This window comes from Cricetulus griseus, chromosome 3, assembly GCF_003668045.3.
Source record: "Cricetulus griseus strain 17A/GY chromosome 3, alternate assembly CriGri-PICRH-1.0, whole genome shotgun sequence".
NCBI lineage: Eukaryota > Metazoa > Chordata > Mammalia > Rodentia > Cricetidae > Cricetulus > Cricetulus griseus.
In genome coordinates this window covers 245254083-245271102 of record NC_048596.1, presented here as the reverse complement: position 1 = coordinate 245271102, position 17020 = coordinate 245254083, and the positions used below count along the sequence as shown (strand labels likewise).

At 41.6% G+C, this 17020-nt stretch overlaps 1 protein-coding gene across 1 annotated transcript in view; it reads left to right on the top strand.

Annotated features, from left to right (window-relative positions):
- Scgn (secretagogin, EF-hand calcium binding protein) overlaps positions 1-17020 on the top strand; it is a 38878-nt gene that overhangs the window by 17640 nt on the left and 4218 nt on the right. Inside the window, exons 7-10 of the mRNA XM_027409578.2 lie at positions 6105-6160; positions 12725-12770; positions 13379-13438; positions 15863-15931. Of these exons, the coding sequence (XP_027265379.1) occupies positions 6105-6160; positions 12725-12770; positions 13379-13438; positions 15863-15931 (231 nt within the window). The remainder of the gene's footprint in view (positions 1-6104; positions 6161-12724; positions 12771-13378; positions 13439-15862; positions 15932-17020) is intronic.

Sequence of the window (17020 nt, the reverse complement as noted above, 5' to 3'; positions counted from 1 at the left end):
ATTAATTAACTTAATGTAATTCCCCATAGATATGTCCCAGGCCAACCCAAATGTAGATAATTCCTTACTGGGATGCTTCCCAGGTGATTCTAGTCTGTATCAAGTTGACAATTAAAGCCAACCATGACATAACCTCCCTATAGCCTACAGCAGAATCTTATCTCCAAGTTCCTGCTCTCACAGAAGTCTGACACTCATCATGCTGCTTAATATAAATTGAACTGAATTTTTAGTTGTTACCTAAGAATCAACTATGACTGAACCATGATAAAGTAAGTAAGGACTCTCTTGGGGACCCTTAAACTTAATGCTCCAGGGCCAAGTAGACATGGCAACTGGCAGGGCCAATCCACTATTATGGCTCTTGCTAGGGTCCTTCACTACAGAATGATTCTCTAGCAGAAAAATCCTGAGCACTAGTTATGAACCCTGATGACTCCCTAGGGCAGTACTGGCTAGAAAGAGAGGACTAAGGACATGTCCTGGTGGACCAGGATTCATATCACATTTTGTCTCCTTAAATTGAGTCTCTGCTCTTCCCTTTGGACTGTGTGTATGTGTGTGATCTTCACAGTCAAGTTACATTAGATGTGGGAATAATGTTGCCAGAGAGAAAACACTATGGGAAGGCATATGAAATGTTAAGGGGAGGAAAGGGGGGTGAAATAGTATTGATGTAGGGCTGGGTAGGATACATTGGATCCATCCACAAGGGAAGGCCTTGTGACTTCATTATCTTAACTCTGTCCCTGGTGCCCACCTTCCAAGGAACAGATAACTTTCAAAATCATCACAGATATTTCTAGTTTGTAGCTAACTTTCTTGTCGAACTGTCTTTGGATTACCAGCTCCCAAATAATGACATGGACACTTCTTATTAATTATGATATATTGGTATTTAGCCTAGGCTTACCACCAAGTAGCTTTTATAACTTAAATTAACCTGCTTCTATTAATCTACATTTTACCACGTGGCTTTTTTTTTTAACCTCTCTTCCATTATATATATCTGACTTGGTCTGCGTCTCTCTGGCATTTCTGCACACCTAGATTCTAACCCTGAGTTCCTTTCTGCCTGGAAGTCCCACCTATTCTCTCCTGCTTAGCTATTGGACATTCAGCTCTTTATTAAACCAATCAGAAGGTGTCTTAGGCAAAGAGATATCTCTACAGTGTACAAAAAGATTATTCCACAATACTTGTTTGCATCAGTCCCCAAACATTAAAGGGAATCTATGACCCTCCAAGTCACTCTCATCTGAGAATTCTGATCTATTCCAAAATTCTTCATCCTGTTGAATGGCAAGAACATTGGCAATGGCAATGGGGTGTTTCAGGGACATAGTGTTAAGTCCTCCTTTCCTCAGGGATCAGACAGACCTCAAAATGACTCAGAAGACGCCATTTTCCACCAAGGGATGGCACTATGCTGATGTTTTTCCTTATTATTAAGCTTGATCTGGTAAATGAGTTAATGCAAAGATGTGAGATTTGTCACTGACATGTTTAGGGGGGATCTGGGAAGGAAGACGAAGTCCCTGTCTTAGCCTTTGAGCCTTCATCAGGGGAAATCTGGAGAGGTAGCGGAAAGGACCAGAGTGCTCTACTTATTCTTATCACTCCCACTAAATGTCACCACCATAAAGCATAAACCAGTAAGAGGAGTAGAGTTCAGGTTTCCTGTCCATCCTTCAATGCTAGCTTTACCTGGAGTCCCAAGTCTAGGAAGCTGTGTATCTCCTGAGTGCTGAGTGATTCCTTATGAGTGAATCATATTTCTGCTGCTTTAGTGTCTTCTTGCTGCACAATGAACACAATCATTGCAAAGATGCACTGAAGACTTTCTTTTGAGGTTTAGCAGGAAATGCTTTGCTTAAGAGATGTATCCTGTCAGATGAATTCAAATTGATTCTAATGAGAATGGCCACAATTGATAGCTATGTGAAGAAGCATGGCTAACAAACAAGCTACGGGTGAACGACCAATCAGAAGAGAAAGGCTCAGACCTGCACACTTTGTCCTGTCCTGATTCCTAATTAATGTTCTGGAGGAGGAAGGGAGGAAAGGACGCTGCAAGTTCCAGATAGGAGGAGAGACTGTCTAGATTGATAATTGTTAAATGATATTTAATTTTCTTAAATGCAAGCTAATGACTCTGGGAGTTACTATCACAAAACAGCAAACGAAATTCTGACACTTTGACAGACAGAAATTTCTATGAGGTTAAGCTGGCCTTGTGACTGGCATGATGTCTGGACTCATTTGTGAGAGATTTTCTCTGTCTGTTTACTCTCCACAATCTGAGGATGTTTAAAATGCAAGCTAATGCCTGACAACATTATGTCTCTGGCTCAAACCATTCTTCTGAACTTCTTGGGCACACATGGATATGTGTCTCAACTTTTATATCCAACACCTCAAACTTAGCATGCCCAAAATTGAAGTTCTGACCTTGTCTCATAAGCTTCTTCCACATTCGGTTCCCTTCATCTTGACTGATGTGTCAAGACAATCAGTCTTGATGCTTTCTCTGCCACTCTAGATATAATTAGCAAACTCTATCAACTACCATACTAACATAGATTCTGTCATTATTAACAAAATGTTTGAAGCACAGTGGTATGTAAAGAAAGGAGACTCATTTAGCTGACAGTTTAGGTAGGCTGAACATCTAAGATTGACTAGTCCTAACCTATTTGGTTGCCTTCTGGTAAGGAAGTCATGGCAGATGCATCCCCATGGCAGGAAAAGTGTATGTGAAACAGGACAGAGTGAGGCACAAGCAGAAGGACACTCCAAGGCCATGCTCAGTCTTCTCATAACAACTCACTCATCTTGGAACCGAAGTCACACAAGACCTACTTTAAGCCTTCCAAATGAGGTAACCACTTCCCTGGGTCCCAACTCATAGCTTATATACACTTTCCTCCACTCAACACTGGTACATTGGAGACCAAACTAAACTTTTTCACCTCAATGTTGCCCCCACCCCGGAGACTAAGCTTCCAGCATATGTTCTTTTAAGGGAGACTCAATATAACAGCAGCTATATTCAAATTACATCATGAATCTGGCCATTCCCACCGTGTTCTAAGCCACAATGATGGATAGTGAAGAGGCTTCGTTCGGTCACTGTCAGCTTCTATGCTCCCTGTTGAACACAGCAGCCTGTGATTTCATTATGCTGTAGCCAGATTAGCTTAAACCCTCCTACTGTCTTTCCGAGAAAATGACGAAGCATTACTACCAGCCACCATTAGTCTTAATTTATCTCCTTTTGATCCACCTCAACATATTGTTGTGTGATAGACTTTTCCTCGTGAGACAAAACACACATGTTTATTCACTACAGAAAGGGAACCCCTGGCAGGCCAAAGTAACAATTGCACAAGTGCTCAACCTGTTTAACTAATGAGTATTGACACGAGCAGGTGAGAAGTTGCTTACCAGGAGCAGGGATGACTCAAAGACGGCTGCATCTACTGAAAGCCAACTCCAACATGGGTGATGACTCACAAAAGCCACAACCCCAGAGCTTTCTGCACAATTCGAAGGCAATTCCAAAGTCTGAGAATCTCTCCTCTGTAACTCGGCTGGTCTCTGTCTTCCAGGCAGCTTAGCTGATCTAGGAGTCTCTAGGTGACTCTGCTAGTCTCTCAGCATCCCTCCTGCTTATATACACTTGAGGAACGATGGGCCTAGTGAATCTTGTCAGTTTCAGGGACTTTCTGAAGCCATTGAGTTGTTGCTTCCTGAGTTTTAAGGAGCTTCCTGCAAAATGGAATGTTTTACCTCCTTTTAGAACATCGTAAGTCTTAAGGATCTTCCTTCCAAGATGGAAGGTTTAATCTGGGAGGATGCTGCTATGTAACATCACCTGGTTCTTTCCACACTACTGCCAACTCCACCAGCAAAGAATTGTGCCATAGTTTGCATGTCTCCCATCTCTGCCCAATACCCTTAACCCAGATATGTATATTACTTTTACCCATTTCTTTCCAATCTTTGCTCAAAAAGCTGCCCTTTCACTAAGGGTGTCTATTATGATGAGATGGTTCATCACTGTCAACTTACAATCACCTAGAAAGTAAGCCTCTGAGATTGTCCGTGTGTTTTAAATCTCATGTGTATATGGTGTGTGTGTGTGTGTGTGTGTGTGTGTGTGTGTGTGTGTGTGTGTATGCAGAATCCTTGGTGTGTAACTGCATGTACTTCCATGCTAAGGTACTCATATGGAGGTCACAGGATAACTTTCAGTGTGATAGGCTAGTCCCTTTGTTGTCCATAGCTGCATATTCCAGGCTAGCTGTCCATCAAGCTACTGAGTTTTCTCCCATGTCTGCTTCTTCCCATGCCTGGATGAGCACTGGGGTTACAGATGTGTGTATCCCCAAGCCCAGTTTTGACGTGGAGTGCTGGGGTTTGGATCCAGGCCCTCATGCTTATACAACAGGCACTTTGCCCATTGAGCTCTCCAATTCTGATTTGAAGTAAAGCCCGAAGGCAGTGTTCAGATGGCTGGGAGTCTAGCTGACCACACCTGTGTCCAGTTCTTCCTCAAGTGCTTCTCAGCCTAGAAAGTTTCTTTTTGAATTTGCCCAGCAATGGAGCCAGGCCCATGTCTTTCAAGGTGAGGTTACTACTTGCTTAGGACTCAATCTAATCTTGCTTTCTATTAAGACAGAACCCCCTATAATGGCAGCATCACAAATCATGAGCTGTGAGCCACCCTGAAAAGTGTTATCTAACTGGACATAGTATTTATATTTAAAGGATATGATGGCACATGTAAGAAGTTCCAAGTTACTCCTGTACCATCTGTGATATCCCTGTTTCTGCTTTATGAGACAGAGTCTTACTATAGAGCCCAGGTTGGCCTTGAACTTGCACCAATCCTTCTGAATCAGGCTCCTAAGTGCAGGGTTTATAGGCACATACGATTACAGGTTCACCCCTGTTTTATTAGGTTCTATAACAGACATTTTTTGATGCCAAAGTTTGGGGAGAACAGGATTTCAAATTAAATTCAAATACTAAAAATAAACTGTATTCGGAGAATGGACCTAAAACTAATATATTTTCAAATGAGCTCACACCTCCTGTGCTTGTGCAGCCTCCTCACACGATATGCACACAGATACTCTGGAACTCTAGAAAGGGAAGTCCATACCCCAACTCATGCATGTAAAGGCATTTGCCCCCTGTATATGCTAAGCCCCGAGAGGTTAGAACAGAAAGTTTTGGCTCTTAATGTTATCTCACCTAAAAGCGCAGATGGGACAATGCTGGATGTCTTTTGCCCTCTGTTCTACTCAATAAGGGATCCTCTCTAAGATCCCTTCACTGAAGGCTTGGTTGCTGAGATGGCATAGGCAAATATAAAATACTTAAATAAAACCCTGACTCAAAGTGAAACACCAGATTTTCAGTTGTCATTATTATGCAGAGTCTTATTTCACCTACTAGAAATCCAGCAATTATTGCTGCCACCTACCAAATATCTACACTTCTCCTTCCAAGTGTGGCAGGACTGACTGCCTTACTCCTTTGAATTTAGATGTGACCAGTACCTTGCTTTGGAATAATGAAATTTTAATCAGCTAAATGAGCTGCCATTTTTTTCTGCTATGGCAACCCGGAAGGATGCCATAGATTAGCTGCTGTGAGAGGAGAGCTGCCAGCCAGTCCTAGATACTCTGCCACAGGAACAAGACATGGACCTGGGGTGTGATAACACACTGAATACTGCTCACTGTGACCCATCCTTACCAGAAGCTGAGCTGCAGTCATTTGGTAGCAAACACTCATTTCTCCTAGGTGTGTTTCTTAACTCAACTGGTTTAGAGAGGTGCCTTAAGAACTTTCAAGATCACTGGGTTGTGGTGGTGCACACCTTTAATCCTAGCTCTCTTGAACCAGAGGCTGGCTTATCTCTATCTGTTCAAGGCCAGCCTGGTCTACAAATAGAGATGTGGGATTCTGGGACAGCCATACAGAGAAACCGTGTCTCATCCCTTGCTGCCCTACTTCCCCAAAAGAAGAACTTTCAAGATCAATTCCTGGCACAAGCATTTGTCTCATCCATGTTTCCTTTTGCCTTTCAGATGAAGATCTTTGACAAAAACAAAGATGGCCGTTTGGATCTTAACGACTTGGCAAGGTGAGTGGTGTAGAAATGATGGCTAAATTCAGAAGTTCTTGTCCAAGGGCTTGATAGCAATGCACATCCTTTGAAATCTGAGATCCACTCTGGCCTGCAGTCTAAGAGACCAGGTTCATCTTACTAAACCAACTGCACTGATTCTAAATCACTTCGGGAAACAGATTCCTTTGTGAAGATAACCAAAGCTCCATCCCACCTACATGCACAATGCATATAATTACTTTTTTAAAATTTCATAAATGGGTCATGATTGGGTTTTGCCCATAGAGGAAATCCCAGGACCAAAGTATAAATATCCGCCTCCAAACCCCAAATCTAACAAAACAAAACCAATGATAATGATGACGATGAAAGAAAGAAAGAAAGAAAGAAAGAAAGAAAGAAAGAAAGAAAGAAAAAAAGAATCATGAAGCTATTCACTGACTTTGGGAATGTTGGGTGGTTAATTCAGAACAAAAGTCACAACTGATTGACTTCAGTAGGACTAGCTTTCCTCTGGCCTTTGAGGGCTGACTACCCTCTGAAGTACCTGAAGGCTAGCAATGGAGGAAGGGAGAATGAGAGCGGGAGCAACATAGTCTATGAGTCTTCCAGGTGACTTGGGATTGATAGATCACATGTATATTGTTATGCAGCTTTCCATAACTATAATGGATGTCAGATGAAGGTTAAATGATAAAAAATTGAATTATTTCACCATTTTATTTATCCAATTATTTCTGGATATCAGAAAAGCATGACACAACTTCTAGAAAGAATTTCTTGATTGTGTGGTGGAAGCATTTTGGTATTGTGTATCTCTTGTTTGTGTGGTCCTCTACCTCTTTCTTGTTCTTGACATTGAACCCATGGCTTTGCATATGCTAGATAGGCTCAGTGCCTGGTTCTGAAGGTTGTCTGTAAAGAGACACACTAGGAAGACTGCCATCAGTCCTGACCATGATATTGACTCTTATGCAGTAGATGAATTTCTGCTTCCTAGGAGAAGTGTCTTCCTGAGTGACTCTCCCCAGGAGCTTTGTCCTAATCTTTGGTCACTGATGAAAAGGGAACATTGAAAGACCAGTCAAAGAGAAATAAACTGCTTCTTCCCACGGAGCTGGGCAAGGGGACCTCAACTCTAAAAGCTTGTTTCTGCTCCCTCCACTTCATATGGTTTTCTTGGGAAATTAAGACAGAATTCCCACACACACCCCCAGTAGAGGTCTGAAAGATTTGTTTGAGAGTTACACCTCAGAAGAAAAGTCAGTGTCCACAGGATTCATTGAAATCAGAACAATATGGGCAACAAGCGCTTTTAATCTTCCTATTCCCTCCACTGACATCTTCCTAGTCTCAACCTTTCATATAAATGGCATCAGGGGAAGCATCTGAGTGGTAGAGGGCTTTGGTGGCCAGCATCCTTAAGACTGTAAGTTCAGTCACACATATGCACATGCAGGTGCGTGCACACCCACACATGCCCACACACACACACACACACACACACACACACACACACACACACACACCACGCACACATGTGCATACATGCAAAGAGAAATATGAATATAAATAGAATCATGCATGCACTTTTTATGTCTAGCTATATCACAATAATGTTTTGAAAGATGTGTCTCTGTTGTGACTGACCACTGGCCCATGAATTTCTTGTTGTGGCTAGGTACTCTGTTACACACACTCTGTATTTTGTTCCTTTATCGCATGACATACACTTGGATTGTTTCTACTCTTTAGATACTATGAACAGTGCTACTATGTGAGTGTGACAAGCCTCTCCCTTGTTTATAATCTTGGAAGTAGAATTTTGGTTCAAATGGCAATTCTATATTTAATTTTCCATGACACTGCCAAATGGAAATAGTAGTTTCTACACTGCCCTGATTACTGGAGATTTGTAATAAGTTTTAAAAGTGTAGAGTCCTCCAATCTTGTTCTTTTTAAAGATTGTTTAGGCTATTCTGGGTCCATTTGCATATCTTGGTATAATTTTATCACTAGATAAGTCAGTTTCTACATAAAGGCAACTCAGATTTCCATGGATTTTTGTTCTGAATCTGCTATTCAAACTGGAAAGTATTGTCTTCCTAACAACATTGTCTTCAAGTTTATAAGCAACAGTTGTCTTTCCATCTTTCCAGGTCTTTAGTTTCTCTAGAAGATACTTTGGAATTGTCAATCTATAAGTTGAGCCTATCATTGTTCAATTTATTCTCAATCATTTGCTTCTTTTAGATGATGTCTTATGGGGACTGGTGCTTTGGATCTTAGTTCTTTCTTGTTGCTGTGATAGAACACCTTGACCAAAAACAACTTAAGAAAGGGTTTATTTCAACTTACAGTTCAAGAGAGATAGAGTCTACAATGGTCAGGAAGGCAAGGCAGCAGGAGCAGGAGGCTGTCTGGTCACATTGTCATCCATACACAGGAAGGAGTAGGGAGAGAACAGGAAGTGTGGTGAGGCTACAAGATCACTAAAACATTCCTTTAGTGATGAGCTCCCTCTAGTAAGGCCACACCGCCTAAAGGTTCCTTAACAGACCTCAGAATGACACCATTAACTGGGTACCACATGTTCAAACACATGATCATGTGGAGGGAAATTTCTCGTTCAAATCATGACAGTTCTGTTTTGTTTTCCTCTTCTCCTCTCCCCCTCTCCTTCACTTCCTCCTTCCCTTCTTCCTTCCTGTTTCTTTTTCTCCCTCTTCATTCCCTTCCCTCCATTTCTTTTTGTTTTTGATACAAGGTTTCTCTATGTAGTCCAGGCAGGCTGGCCTTAAGCTCATGCTATTCCTGCCACAATCTCCAGATTGCTGTGATTTCAGGTTTGCAGTTTTGCTTTGGTCATTTCTAGTGGACAGAAATGCAATTGAATGAGTGTTCTGTGTTGATTTTGTCTTCTGTAACTGTGCTGATCTTGCTTATTAGCTTGAATAGGTTTTTGTTTGGTTCTTTGGATTTTATTGATGATTTTACCACTTGCAAATAGCAATAGTCTGTTTCTTCCTTTGCATTTTTCTAGTCTCTGCTTCTAACGGAGCAATGAACCCATAAATGTTTAATGTGATTACTAATGATGTAAGGATTGATGTTTGCTATTTTTCTGTGTTTATCTGTGTGGTTTCTCCTTTCTATCTTATGTTAAATAAATATTTTATAGTGAACTATTTTCATTCTCTTATTGTTTCTTTCACTATTTACAACTTTTGGTGCCAGGGACCAGCAGTTGACAGGTTCCAGAGAGGAGGCAAGAGTGGGGGAGGGAGGGAGGGAGCCGGGTCAGTGGTGGTGCCAAGAATCTTTGCAGCCTGACTAACTAGCAATCAGAATGCTTCTTTATTTAACAGAAGTCCATAAGCAGGGATAGATTCATGTTGTTCCAAAATGTAGATCATATAATTTTTGTTTTCTAGACATGTGTTTAACTTTTTCTCTTGCACATCTGGGGCCACAAATTTATTCACCATTGATGAACCATGACAGAACAGCGTTATCTTTTTACAATCATTTCCCCTCAAGTTTAGTCATCATTGATAAACAGAATTACCTCTTATAGCTCTTTTATAACAAAGTTATCTTTTATCATTTTTACTTATCAACCCCAAAACCCAATTTTTAAGAAATTTTAGAGGCATATGACAGCCTGCTTTCAGGCTGGTAGCTTTTGTGGCTTCAAGGACATTAGACAGAAAGAAAAGCTCTAAGCCAGCCTGGGAAGATTGCCATGTCCCAAGCAGTGTATTATTAACTCTTAAAAGTCAGACTGCCCAAGAAATATCCTCAAATATAAGGCCAAAGATGCTGCAGTTATTATTCAGTTCCTGGCATAATATGATATTGATATCTTATATATTTATAGAATTTATTTATATGCTTAATCTTGACATTCTTTTGTTCCTTGGCCATAAGACACAAGTGGCTCCACACAACTAACTTTTCTAAGGAGGGGAGGTCCTGACATCTCATTCTTTTTATCCTCTTTCTGCATCATTCTTTGTCCATCAATATAAGCTCCTGTGTAGGGCAGAGGTAACTTCAGGTAATCTAATTTTGTTGCTATATATGCGACATAATCGCCTCAGTGTATAGCTGGAAGAGGCTGGAAATTGGATCTGTTACCAATTTCTCACCAAATCTTGTTGACCTTTTAAGTTACTTTGTTGTGATTATCTTGTTCCTCAGTAAGTCCAGGAACAGATGTTTCAAGAATGTATCAGAGCGTCATACAGAGAACTCAGGCTTCTTTATGTGTGACACAACCTCCAAAGCATGAGGAAGGTCTTCAAAAAGATAAGAATATCTCCCTAAAAGCAGGAGTGGTAGAATGCTCAGGACTTTCCTGGGGAAACTTAGAAACAGTAGTCTTGGGAGAAGGCATAAATGATTCATAAAAAATTACCATCAATCCAATATCCCCAAATTGTACAATTATTAAAAGCCTGCCTGCCCCCCCCACAAACATGTAATACAAGGAGACCAAAAGCAAAAGTGGCACGGTGGCCATCATGCATCTCAGTTTTGCTGGATCTTTGTCAAGCAGTTGTGTTGGCTTTATGGCTTTTGCCATTCCCATCAGATATGGCTGTGTCATTCTGGGTTATTTTCTTAGTGGTTCTCTGGGAGATTACCATTAACAAATAGGATCAATAGCAGCTTAATTTCAGCATTATAGTAAATTTGTGCTTGTTTACAGTTTCAAACTACAGTTAAATCCCCCATGTTCTTTATGGCCTCCAAATCACATCATTATATCCTGTGTTCTCAACACCTATTTATTCTCTCTCTCTCTCTCTCTCTCTCTCTCTCTCTCTCTCTCTCTCTCTCTCTCTCTCTCTCTCACACACACACACACACACACACACTCTTCTTTCCTTCCTTTCTTTCTTCCTTTCTTTCTTTTCCTTCCTTCCTTTCTTCCTGCCCTCCCTCCTCTCTTCTTCATTCCTTCCTTCATTCATTCATTGCTCTCTCTGTTCTCTCTCTTTCTTCTTTTTCTCAATAGGTTATTGCTGTGTTGTCTAGGGTGGCCCTGAACTACTATGTTCAAAGCATCCTTCTGAGTACCAGTCAGTATATCAGGTGCCTGGGGCACACATTTTGGATAATTGTTTGACGAGGCTAAAACTTTGTAAACAACTAAAATGGCATTAATCCCCCCCCTTTGAAATGTGTACGTATGAATGTTTCGGCTGCCTGTATGTGCACTACTTTCATGCCTAGTACCTTTGAAAGCTGTGAGAAGGCTCCAGATCCTCAGGAACTGGAGTTACAGAAGGTTGTGAGCTATCATGTTCTTTCAATTGAAACTGGATCCTCTATACGAGCAGCCAGTGCTCTTAATCACTGAGCTGCCTCTCCAGGCCCTTGTGCTGCCTTTTATTTTTTTATTTAATTATTTTATTTTGTTGTTGTTGTTTTTGTTTTTCGAGACAAGGTTTCTCTGTGTAGCTTTGGAGCCTATCCTGGCACTCGCTCAGGAGACCAGGCTGGTCTCAAACTCACAGAGATCCGCTTGCCTCTGCCTCCTAAGTGCTGGGATTAAAGGCGTGTGCCATCAACGCCCAGCCTCGTGCTGCCTTTTATAATTGCTCTTGCACTTACTCTTACTGATGCTTTCGATTCTTCACAGGAACTCAAGTTTGTGCCTAGTGCCTTCTCACTTCAGGCTGAGGACTCTGCTTAGTTTTCCATTTAGGACATATTGCTGGCGGTGGCACTTTTGTTGTTCATTTATTTGGTGGAATTTCTGAACTAGTTCCATACAGTCTATCCTCTTCATTGTATATATCCACTGAAATCTATTCTTGGGCAGCTTAATGGTCAATTTGTGACCAGAAAGAGGTTGCTTTTGTTTTGTTGTGGATGAAGTGGGAGCCAGGCATAGCAGGCAGGGCTTGGCCCATGCTAGGTTAGCCCTCTACGGCTAAGCCATATTCCCATCCAAGGCTTCCTTAAATGTCTGGAACAATGAATTTCCAGTCACTTCTCAGGGGCTCAGTGCACAAGTGGGTAAACAGAATGCTACAACGTTTCTTGTTTTCTTCCTTTTGTTTTTGTTTTATTTTGCTTCCTGGAGACAGTGTCTTTGAGGCCCAGGTGATTTCAAACTGAAGAGTCTTCTGTCTCGGTATCCAGAGTGCTGGGCTGACTGACCTGCACTACCATACTGTGTTGTTTCCACTGTTTTTACAGAACAAACACTACCCAGACTGCCAAAGGCTTTAAATGAGTTTTCATAGTTCTGCAAATCTTGCTCTGACAGTTCTTTCCATTTTTCTCATTGCTTTCGTGGGGCAAACTTTCATAAGCCTGCGGTCTATGATTTCCCACCAGGAAGGGTCTTTAAAGCTTTGTATAGTGAAGGTTAATCACTGGGAAATTTGCCCGTCACTCTCCTTGCATTTATGGTGTAGGAATTCCTGTATTCTAAGCTTCTGTGCAGTTCTTCAGGATAATTCGGAAACCATCAACTATTTCCTCTCCACAGAGTTGTGCATTTACTGATAGATGGGAGAGCTTACAGAGGGTCATGTGGATTCTATTCTTTTTCCCATTTAGGATTCTGGCTCTTCAGGAAAACTTCCTTCTCCAATTTAAAATGGATGTAAGTGATGACATTTCTCTTGATGGGTTTCTGCTACCCTTGTTTCTTTATGTATCTGGAAAGCAGGAAGGAAAGAAAGTAAATTAGTTATTTTTCTTGTCACTATGGTAAAAAATCTGGCAAGGAAGAGAAGGGAGGGAAGATTTATATTGGCTCACAGTTATATAGATACAGTACATCATGGCCATCATGGTCAGGGAGGCACAGTGGCAGGAGCAGCTTGTAGCTGTGGAAATGGGAGCTTGCTTACATCTGGGTAGAGCAGGAAGCAGAGGACCCAGTAGGAAGTTGGGCTGTACTTTAAAACCTAAACACTTGCTACTTGGTGACTCACTTCTTCCAGCAAGGCCTCATCTTCTCATAGTTTTATAGCCTCCCAAAAAAGAGCCACCAACTGACAACAAACTGCAAACACAGAGCCTATAGGGGACATTCCCCATTCAAACTCTAACAGCAGACATCCATTTGTCTTTTAACACTTTTAGAGGAATCAAGAAAGTTTAAGAGTCATTGATTCGGAGTTTATAAGGGTTGCCCAACACCCTATGGGAGTTACATACCAGTGGCTATGCATTGCTGGATTGACATAATGTTTTCTTTGCACCCAGGCTTCTTCTACTGAAGAGAGGAAGAGGGACTTTGAGAAAATCTTCGCCCATTATGATGTTGTAAGTGTTCTTCATGCTTTGAAGCCATCTTTAGGCAGAAAACTCACTTTGTTCCAGTGTGGCAGCATCCTCCTGACAAAATCTAAACTGGAACAGTGAATGGCAGTCCCCTGTATGTGATATTATGTCAAGGTGCCGTGAACATGTTGGATGATGAAAGAATGGGTGAGGCTGATTTATAGTTGAACAGAGAGGAACTCAGAATGCCTTTTTAGCTTGTAAAACCATGAGAAAGATCCTCCTTGTAAGACCAGACATCCATTTATTGTGTGTGCCAAAAGATGGGAACAACCAGAACTCCCCCAACCCCCACCCCTGCACACACACACACACACACACACACACACACACAAAGTGTGAAATGATTTCTCTTGTAGAGTGATTGTACAGACATTCTTCAGATAGTGTACTGGCTGGTTCTGTGTGTCAAGTTGATACAGGCTGGAGTCAGAGAGAAAGGAGCCTCAGTTGAGGAAAGGCCTCCATGAGATCCAGCTGTAATGCATTTTCTAAATTAGTGATCAGTGGGGGAGGGCCCAGCCCATTGTGGGTGGTGCCTTCCCGGGCTGCTGGTCCTGAGTTGTTTAAGAAAACAGGCTGAGTAAGTCTTGGGAACCAAGTCAGTAAGTAGCACCCTGCCCTGCCCTCTGCATCAGCTTCTGCTTCCAGAAGCTTCTGCTTCTGGAACACAGCTTCTGCTTGTGTTCCTGCTCTGACCTCCTCCAATGATGGATTATGATCTGGAAGTGTAAGCCAAATTAACTCTTTTCTCCTTAACTTGCTCTTTGGTCATGGTGTTTCATATCAGCCATAGAAACCCTAACTAAGACAGGTGGGGATATCATTCTAGAACCCTAAATGGCACAGGGTTGAATTTCTGAAGATCAAGGGAGATTTCTGGAGATTTCTGGGATAATGTGAGAAAGAGGGGAAATGAGCAAAAAGGTGGGGAATGTCCTAAGAACCCTCTCCATGAAATGAATGACCCAGAAGACCTGGGCTTCATTCTGAGCAGCACTGTACCCGGGCAATGCAGCACTAAGGTATTTACTTTGTGTCTGTGGCCCAGCTTTCCATCTGAACTTCTCATTCTTGTGACCTGGGATAGATACCTCAACTTCTCTATTTTACCTGCCCCCCCCTTTTCTGAGACAGGGTTTCTTGTGTAGTCCTGGATGTCCTGTAATTTACTCTGTAGACAAGGCTGGCCTCAAACTCAGAGATCTGAGAGTGCTGGGATTAAAGAAAGGCATGAGCCACCACTGCCTGGCATCTCCCTGCCTTTCCCCTCTTCTCTGTAAAGCTAGAGAAGATCAGGATAAGAGTGGATCTGATGGAGCGGTGAGAGCTGTGTGAACTACATTTGTAAAGCTTTTACAGAAGAGTTTGGTGCTCATGACCTGCTAGTGAATCTGGTAAAGGCCGGAGTTTTCAAATAACACGTTAAAGAGCGAGGGCAAAGACAACATGGGGGAATAGATGGGACTCGGGGGTGCCAGCTCATGCCTCTAATCCCAGAACTCAGAAAGCTGAGGTGCAGTGTGAAGTATTTGCTGTGAGTTCAGGACTAAGATGGATTACAGAGTGAGACCTTGTCTGAAAAGTTAAGAAGTAGGCAGGGGCTAGAGAGATGGCTCAGGGGCTAACAGCAATAGCTGCTCTTCTGGAAGACCCATGTTCAATTCCCAGCACCCACATGGCAGCTCACAACTGTCTGCAACTCTAGTTCTAGGGGGTTCTGATACCCTCTTCCAACCACCAAGGGCACAGGCACACAAATGGTGCAGAGATAAACAGGCAGGCAGAGCACCAATACATATAAACTAAAAATAAATACCCCGTTAAAAACATTGTGGGGGGAAGGCATTATTATAACAGGTACTTTAGGGAAAAATGGACATGTTTGAATGTCTATACTTCATTTTAATTTCATGTTTACACAGATTACAGAATGATTAGGAAAAACGTCTCATATTCAGAAAAAAAATGTTTCATATACTTATTCAATATAGCCTCCCTCTATTTAAAGTTTACCACTTTCACTAGTGACCAAATGATTGCTCAGTTATAAAGCAAACGATTTAAATGTCCATCCTGTCTTCTAAGAGTGATTGTTGTATAATTAACACTTCCCTGATCAGAAGCCAGTATGTGGGAAGCAGATGCCAGTAATTCCATGGCAATGCTGTTTGCTGAGGAGTTCAGAGCAATGCTTCCCTTTGGGGGGCAGGAAGCTGTTGATGAGGGATTCTATTCATTCATGCAGGGCACTCATATCCCCTGAGAATAAAAAACAGAGCACCCCATTTCTAAATTGGTTGGTAGTTGCAAATGAACACTGATTGGTCAATTTGTCAAATTTATTCTTTAGCTTTTTGAACTAACAAAATGATATTTGAGTGATTGGATCCTTTTGTCCTTCAGAGTAAAACTGGAGCCTTGGAAGGCCCAGAAGTGGACGGATTTGTCAAAGACATGATGGAGCTGGTCCAGGTGAGTTCATGAGGCTGGAAGGGTTATTCCCATCATGCATTGGGGGAGACATTGTGACAAAGTGCATTGTTTATTTCTGGGAATGAGCGAGGCTGAAGATTAATACCAGAGAGAAAGGTCTGGAGACATTTTTTATTTCATAACCATTAAGATTCTGTGAGACTCAGCAATCCTTTCATTTTCTTAAGATCACATGAATTAAAATAACACGTAATTAACATAGAAGTGTTTTTAAAACGTCATTTTAAAGTCATTAACTTTTCCCAAGTAGCCCAGTGTCACTGTGTATTTTACTGTTTTATTTCTCAGTTGTTCAGAGCCTTTCCTCGCCTCCATGTGCCTTTCTTAGAGTTCATCATTCCAATAACTTTAATTTTAAATTTAATTTCATATAAGGCTTGTTTCCATCAAGGGGTTTTTCAAATATCCAGCCTAGCAAGGACACTTACTGTATGACATTGCTGAGTCTGACTGAGGTGGCTTAGGTTTTATTATATCACATGGTTGTTTTCTGTAGGGTAGACAATGTTTCTAAAATGTCAGTCTCCTTCTTTTGAACTTTATTCTCTATACCTGTTTATAATCTCCTTACATGGACAGTTCTAATCTCTCTTCCTCCAGGCAGCCGTGTAGACAGTAGATTTAGTAGTCTGTGTACTTAGGGATTACTTTGAAGTACATTATTAGATACACGATGATTGCATACTGGCTGTTTAAGACAGCAACAAATTAAAGTAACAGCTATTAATTACTTTTGAAGTCTCCGAATTATTTGCAAATATAATTAAAACTAGGAAACCTTGTAACAGAGGGACCAGTTATCCATATTTTGCACAGATCTCTAGGAAGTTGGCACTCTGTGGCTGAGCAGACACAGGCACAGTTCTGTCTGATGTTCAGTCAGGATCACTGGCATGTCACCTGTGGCTCCCTACTTACCATCCTCATCCCCAGGGGATGAGGATGAGAAAGTCATCTCTGGGATATTAAAGTTTCATGGCAGATATGTTGACCCAACCAGAATTTTAGTTTGCTCTGATAGATTGAATGGGAGTGCAAGCTGCCTGGTTTCCTCTTTGTAACAGAACC